Raw genomic sequence first — 8,377 nt, forward strand, 5'->3', positions numbered from 1 at the left:
AGCAGGGGACAAAGCCCTGCAGCCCCAGGGAAAACAAAGGCGCCTGGAAGGGATTCAGGAAGAAGAGAGGCTGTGAACAAACAAAGAGGAAAGAAATCATCAACACGCTTTTGTAAACTCCTATCAGCTATAACTAACAGTGAGTTCAGCATGCAGAGTTTGCTCTTTCCAACCACTTTAACTGCTGTGGCTCAAGGCTATGGAATCCTGGGAGTTGTAGTTTTACAAGGTCATTAGCCTTCTCTGCTGAAGGGTTCTGGTGCATCACCAAACTACAACTCTCAGGATTCATTAGCACTGAGTCATGTATGGGCAGTGAAAGTGATGTCAAGCTGCATTAATTCTACATGTCGATTGATGCACCTAAAGAAGGTGCAAGATTTAATAAAAATCTGCGCCTTTTATTAAACCCTTTGGGGCCTCACAGATTTGATTAAATTTGCCCATGTGTTGTAAATAAATGGCATTATTTTAAGCTATTTCAAGCAGTTTACATTTTTTGAGTTTAGTATGTTAAATGATTATATATATATATATACACACACACACACACACACACACACACACATATATACACATACATATACATACACACACATACACACACACACATATATATAGCTATCTCCATAGCATTAAGCCATGGCAGTTAAAGTGATGTCGAATTGCATTAATTCCACAGAGTAGATCAGGCATTGGCACACTTGGGCCCTCCAGGTATTTTGGACTTCAACTCCCACAATCCCTATCAGCCTTAGGCCCTTTCCTTTTCCCCCTCAGCCACTTAAGCAAAATAATAATAATAATAATAATAATAATAATAATAGGTTCTTGTGGGTTTTTTTGGACTATATGGCCATGTTCTAGAGGCATTTCTCCTGACGTTTCGCCTGCATCTATGGCAAGCATCCTCAGAGGTAGTGAGGTCTGTTGCTATAGATGCAGGCGAAACGTCAGGAGAAATGCCTCTAGAACATGGCCCTATAGCCCGAAAAAAACCCCACAAGAACCTAGTGATTCCAGCCATGAAAGCCTTTGACAATACAATAATAATAATAATAATAATAATAATACCATCTGCCAGCTGCAAAAGGCCACCTTACTGGGATCTGCATGCATTATTTGCCAATACATCACACAGCCCTAGACACTTGGGAAGTGTCTGACGTATAAATAAAGTATTATTATTATTATTATTATTATTATTATCCAATTCAACAGCCAGCAGAGTGATCTTGTTTGCTGTGGACTCATCTTGTTGTGTTTCAAATAATAATAATAATAATAATAATAATAATAATAATAATAATTTTGTATAATAATAATAATAATTTATTTATAGACCACCCTCTCTCCCCAAAGGGATTCAGGGCAGTTTACACATAAAAATTGCAAGCATTCAATGCCCGAACTCAAATACAAACTACTTTAAAATAAACAGTATAATACAAAAATAATAACCGTAAACTTGTGACGAAAGGAAAATGAACAACAAAATGAGGACCAAATATGAAAATCGAATAAACCTAATTATATTAATAACACAAATTACATAATAACATAAAACAACAATGCCAAAGATCTTGGACTCTTTTCCACTCCCAGCAATTTCTTTATTCACAATTTTTCATTTTCACTGGAATCGTGTGCCATAAAACACAGCAAATGTGAAGGGCTGGCTGTATTTCCTTACTTTAATCCAGTTTTCCCCTTTAACCTTTGGCTAGAATTGAGAACATTACATTTCTGGAGTGTCATTTCCAAATTTTCCCAGCCAACATCCCTGGTTGGGAAAAGTAACATAGACTCATAGACTCATAGAGTTGGAAGAGGACCCAAGGGCCGTGCAATCCAGATCTATTCTGCCATGCAGGAAAACATGATCAGAACACTCCTGACAGATGGCCATCCAGCCTCTGTTCAAAAACTTTCAGAGAAGGAGGCCCCTTCTACACGGCCATATAAAATCCAGATTATCTACTCTGAAATGGATTATATGGCAGTGTAGACTCATATAATCCAGTTCAAAGCAGATAATGTGGATTGTCTGCTTTTCTAATCTGGATTATATGGCAGTGTAGAAAGGGCCAGAGAATCCACCAGGCTCTAAAGCAGCATATTCCACTGTTGAGCGGCTCTTACCTTTAGGAGGTTCTTCCTAATGTTCAAGTGGAATTGCTTCTCCTGCAGCTTGAATCCATTGCTCCGTGTCCTTGTTTCCAGAGCAGCAGAGAACAAGTTTGTCCGCTCCTCAACGTGGCATCCTTTCAAATAAAAATATTCTCTTTTCCAAACAAAACAAATCCATCTCCCTAAGCTGCTTCTCATAGAGCTTGGTTTCCAAACCTTTGATCATTTTGGTCATCCTTCTATGGACACCTTCCAGCTTATCGATTTCCTTCTTGTATTGTCCCCAGAACTGGATACAATATTATTCCAGGTGCAGTCTGGAATTTGTGAGAATAGCTTGTCTATCATATTTTTGTTAGGGAAAACTACCCTAAAATAAAGCAGAGCACCCAAAAACAAACAGGATACAAAAGTTGAGCATCGGTGCATTAGCGAGCAGAGCGTGAAGTGCCATGAGATATGGCTGTAAAGAATTAAAAGCTTAGGAGGCAAACATGCAGAATCCAATCTTTAAAAAAATCACATAAGGTTTATTTACAATAATGAGAAATAATTGTATTTCTTAGTAATCAAGAATTGGGTCTGAGCTACTCTAACACCCATCTCTTTTAAGGTTTCAAAGAGAGGGAAAAACATAAATATTACATCTCTCCTGACACATAAGAAGAGAGAGATCTCAAAGCAGACAGCACATACTCTCCATACTAAAATGTAAGAAACAGAATTCAGATTTAAAAAGCCTTTCAGTATAAGTATCCATTTAAACAACCGATCAGAATGAGAGCAGAAACAGAGAGGAGAGAAGAAATAGATACATTCCCAAATGTCAGGAAAAAATGCTTCTGGAACATCTGGGTTGTGGCGCAGCTGGTTAGGAGTCAGTTGCATTAAAATCACTACTGACCAAAAGGTCATGTGTTTGAAGCTAGCCCAGGTCGGAGTAAGCTCCCCACCATTTGTCTAGCTTGCTGTTGACCTTTGCAGCCCAAAAGACAGTTGCATCTTTCAAATAGGAAATTTAGGTACCACTTATGCAGGGAGGTTAATTTAACTAATTTACGACGCCATAAAAATCTCTAGCAGTGTGCAAAATAATGAGGAAGTACTCCATCGGTGTCACAAGTGACGGTGAAACAACAGCTTCCCCGGTGGACGCAATTCAATCACGAAGCTGGAAAGTTAAATAGTCTCTGTATGTCTGTCTATATATGTTGTGTGTCTATGGCACTGAATGTTTGCCATGTATATGTGCATTGTGATCCGCCCTGAGTCCCCTGCAGGGTGAGAAGGGCAGAATATAAATACTGTAAAAAAAATAATAAAAATTAAAAAAAACATGGCCATACAGCCTGAGAAACTCACAACAACCCACATTCCCAACTGTCATACAGGAGACATGGGGGAAGGGTGTTGCACTTCAAGACAGGAAAAAGCCCTCTGACTTTAAACATCACACCGTTGGATGGAAAACAATCCTTTTATTGAAGATAATTAAAAAGCAATAAAGTAAAAAACACTTTAAAGAAATAGGTCAATCCAATTAGGTAGGAAGATACGCAGAAACAAAGTAGTCCAGGGTGATAGTCCAGCAAAGCTCATAAAAACAAAGGCAAAACTTCCCAAATAAAATGTAAGGAATTAGGAAACATGAACCCAAGGAATGAATATAGAGCATTAAATCCAAGGATCAAAACCATAAAACAAAGGTACTTAAAACATGAATTTCCCAAGCAAAACTTCCATGAACAAGAATGAGAGCTTGACTTGATTCCAAACGATGCTTCATCTGACTACATATCCTGTACTTGGGACTTTTATCTTCTCATTAGCTAAGTCTCTAGCATTCAGAAATTGCTTTCGTTTTAACTGATAATTCTTATCTTTTTCTCTCGGAGCCTGGCAGACCGCCGAAGCCACTGTTCTAATCTCTTCACTTCTATCTATTTGCTCATTATCTATTTGCTCATTAATTTCTGCAGCTAGGCCAGATGCTGAGCTGTTTTCATATTCCCTATCATGGGAACTCTCTGGTAGCAATTCAGGGAGTACACCATCATCCCCACACCCGTCAGGGACATTCTCATGGGAAACTACACTTTGAACAGGGATCTCCTGGTCATTCTCTGCATCAATATCACTGACCAAACCATTGCCATCTTAAAACTCAGTGACATCACTCCCCACATCCAAAGCACCCTGATCCTGGAACACAATCACAGGCTGAGCTCCAACAAAGGGAAACCCTTAGTCTATACTTAACTAACTAACTGCTCCTCATTGAGGACTTGAAACTTGGGCACCGTGGGGTTGAATCTCAACAATTATGATCTGTATTCTTTTCTAGGCTGGTTGAAGATGTTTAGCGAGAGCGAGGAGGAGACATCTCTTCAGGAAAGCATCAAGCAGGAGTTGTCACCGGAAAGATGTGACACAGATTTCCCGCCAAGTCTGGACCAAGAAGAAGACTACGCGACTCAATGTGACCCTGAAATGCAGCCCCGAATGAGTCAGCAGGAAACTTTCCAAGGAGAAGAAACTGCCATGGACCTCAGCAAGACCGCCATGGAAAATGCTATCTGCAAACCAAGAAAAACATACATATGTCCCGACTGTGGGAAGTGTTTCAAACGCTGCTCGCCCCTCATTAGGCACCGGCGAACCCACACGGGAGAGAAGCCCTACGTCTGCCGCGTGTGTTTGAAATGCTTCAGTGACGGCTCTGCCCTTGTGAAGCACCGCCGAATCCACGCTGGGGAGAAACCTTACGGCTGTCCCGAGTGCGGGAAGAGCTTTTCTCAGAGTTCGACCCTTATTGCTCACCAGAGAACCCACACCGGCGAGAGGCCCTACACTTGCCCTATCTGCGGAAAGAGCTTCAGCGTCAGCTCGAACCTTGCGGCTCACCAAAGGATCCACACGGGAGAGAAACCGTACGAATGCGCCGTCTGCGAAAAAAGCTTCCTGGTCAACTCTCACCTGATCCGGCACCAGCGGATCCACACGTCGGAGAAGCCCTATATTTGCCGGGAGTGTGGGGAGTGCTTCACCCAGAGCTCCCACTTGGTTGTCCATCGTAGAATCCACACGGGGGAGAAACCTTATCTGTGTGCTATATGCGGGAAGAACTACCGCGGCATCTCGGACTTCATCTTGCACCAGAGAATTCACACGGGCGAGAGGCCGTACCCTTGTTTGCAGTGTGGGAAAAGTTTCCGCCAGAGTTCCTCTCTGACCAAACACCAGCGGATCCACACGGGAGAGAGGCCCTACGAGTGTGCAGAATGCGGGAAAACCTTCAGTCGGAATTCGCATCTTACTCGGCACCACAAAGTCCACATGGGACCAAGGGATGCCCTGCCGACACTAATCCAGTGAGCGGTTCTCTGAAATGGAAGACGGGCTTCGCTCTTGTTGTTGGAATAGTCGGACATTGTTCTCTCATCGGTCTCCTTGCAGAGTGAATGCAGGTTGACACTGCTTTAACAGCCATGGCTCAATGTCCTGAAATCCAGGGTGTTGTAGTTACATAAGATCTTCAACCTTCTCTGCTCAGTGCCTCACCAAATTACAACTTGCAGGGTTTTATAGCACTGATAAACTACTAAACACTATCCCAAAATACACAAAATAATCTATGTAAATAAAAATATTACTCAAGGTGCATAAAGTATATATAATATTTTATAGCACTGAGCCAAGGCAGTTAAAGCAACGTCAAACTGTATTCATTCCACAGTGAAAACCAGGTGTGGGCAAACTTCGACCCTCTATATATTTTGAATTTCAACTCCCACAATTCCTAACTCTTAGGAATTGTGGGAGTTGAAGTCCAAAACACCGGGAGGGCCAAAGTTTGCCCATACCTGGTGTAAGTGCACCCCTATTTAACAAGGTAGATGATAACACGAAGGGCTGTTACCCATGTTAAGAATCTAAAATGGTTTCCATATTTAGGGCTGAGAGGCAAGTGTGCATGCGATTGTCTTCCAACTTACTTAGGTGATCCCTCGTAGCCCGAGGATGATGGTTCTCCAAGTGTAGTGTCTTGGCGGTGGGTCTGTAGGTGGCTGTGGAGCCCTATTCTTGATCTGCATGTTCTCCTGCAGTTAAGACATCTGTTTCCAGACGGAAGGCGATCCTGGTCAGGGTTGGCTTGACGCACCTTCCTCTTGTCACGTTTCTCCCTTTCACCCTCCATTTGTGCCTCTTTGAATTCTGCAGCACTGCTGGTCACAGCTGACCTCCAGTTAGAGCGCTCAAGGGCCAGAGCTTCCCAGTTCTCTATTCCTATGCCACAGTTTTTAAGGTTGGCTTTAAGCCCATCTTTAAATCTCTCCAAGATTACATACTTGGGTTGGCTGTCTTCCAACACAGATGCGTCCAAAGTATCCCAAGATTTGGGTTGTTGTAGGTTTTTCAGGCTATATGGCCATGTTCTGGAAGCATTCTCTCCTGACGTTTCGCCTGCATCTGTGACAAGCATCCTCAGAGGTTGTGAGGTTATCCCAAGATTTATCTCCTGATGTTTCGCCTGCATCTGTGGCAAGCATCCTCAGAGGTTGTGAGGTTATCCCAAGATTTCTGTATTATATTGGAAAGGTTCCCTACTTTCTGAACAACAGCTTCACTATCTTTTTCTCAAAAGCTCATTGTAGGTTTTCACACACAAATGTTTTCTGAGCCTTAAGTGCTCCAGATATTTGGTGCTCCCTGAATATGTGTTGAAAAGAAGGAGTCCCACGATGAGGGATTGCACTTCAGAATTAACCACTACAAAAAGAAAAACAACAATACATTATAAATAATTTACTAACGGTGACTTGTTTGTTGTTGAAGGCTTTCATGGCCGGAATGCTGTGAGTTTTCCGGGCTGTATGGCCACGTTCCAGAAGCATTCTCTCCTGACGTTTTGCCCACATCTATGGCATCAGAGGATGCCTGCTGTCAGGCCCGTAGCCAGGATTTTGATTTTGGGGGGGGGGGGGGCTGAGTCTGAGTGAAAGAGGGTCTACCCTAGCAAACCTTTTGTATCGTTACCCCAATACCCCCATGCATATGGGATATATTGAGTATGGTGATCAGATTATGATATGAATAAACATAACAGTTTAAATAATGCATCAGTAAGATCTTCTCACAGACCACCATGAGAATTTGGGGGGGGGGGGGGGGGGGTGAAGCCCCCTAAGCCCCCCCCCCCCCCCCCCCCCGGCTACTATAGATGTGGCCATACAGCCTGGAAAACCCAGTGATGTGTTTTTTTTTTTCTACTAAAGACTTTTTTTTCTTCCAGCCCAACTATAATTTTAAATGCTAGGGATTCTGTATTTCAAATAGTCTCCTCCCCCCCCCCAACCCCCCCCCCCCCCAGAAATATCCTCAGAAATAGATGTTTTATTTGGAAGGAAGTTTTACCCTTTTTAAAAATAAATAAACAAATAAATAAATAAATAAATAAATAAATACATATATTCTTTGGAAGGAAGCTTGGAGATACGTAAATGTCAGCTTCTGTTAAAATCATAGCTCCTAGGACTAGGCAGAAAGCTGGCAGCTTGGAAAATGGGTCCTATCCATTTCAAAGGCATTTTCATGCCAGGCTGCTTAATAACATCCTGGTTTTAAATCCATTTGCAAGAAGCACATTTAACTGCCGTCATGAAAGCAAACCAGCTTTTATGATCTAAAGAAGAGGATGGGAATAAAAAGAGATGATATCGACCACATTAAATTTTAGCTCAGTTTACATTTCAGCTTTTTTTTTTTTTTGTCATGTCAGGAGCAACTTGAGAAACTACAAGTCGCTTCTGGTGTGAGAGAATTGGCAGTCTGCAAGGACGTTGCCCAGGGGATGCCTGGATGTTTTGATGTTTTACCATCTTTGTGGGAGGCTTCTCTCATGTCCCTGCATGAGGAGCTGGAGCTGATAGAGGGAGCTCATCTGCGCTCTCCCCAGATTCGAACCTGCAACCTGTCGGTCTTCAGTCCTGCCGGCACAGGGGTTTAACCCACTGCGCCACCGGGGGCTTCTCTATTTCAGCTGAAAATGAATTAATAGTCAGATAGTCCAGAATATATATATATTACGGTGCCTATAAGAAATGCATCCCAGACAGAAATCATATATGTGAAATCTATATGCTTTTTTGTGCCTGAAATGACTAGAGAAACTGCAAGTCGCTTCTTGTGTGAGAGAATTGACCGTCTGCAAGGACGTTGCCCAGGGGACGCCTGGATGTTTGATGTT

At 42.4% G+C, this 8,377-nt stretch overlaps 1 protein-coding gene across 1 annotated transcript in view; it reads left to right on the forward strand.

The window, feature by feature from the left end:
• Positions 1-7,258, forward strand: part of LOC132765103 (zinc finger protein 271-like) — a 39,238-nt gene extending 31,980 nt beyond the window's left edge. The window contains exon 4 of the mRNA XM_067463407.1: positions 4,779-7,258. Within this exon, the coding sequence (XP_067319508.1) occupies positions 4,779-5,505 (727 nt within the window). The 3' untranslated portion in view covers positions 5,506-7,258. The remainder of the gene's footprint in view (positions 1-4,778) is intronic.
• Positions 7,259-8,377: the final 1,119 nt, after the last annotated feature.

This window comes from Anolis sagrei, chromosome 2 (genome assembly GCF_037176765.1).
Source record: "Anolis sagrei isolate rAnoSag1 chromosome 2, rAnoSag1.mat, whole genome shotgun sequence".
NCBI lineage: Eukaryota > Metazoa > Chordata > Lepidosauria > Squamata > Dactyloidae > Anolis > Anolis sagrei.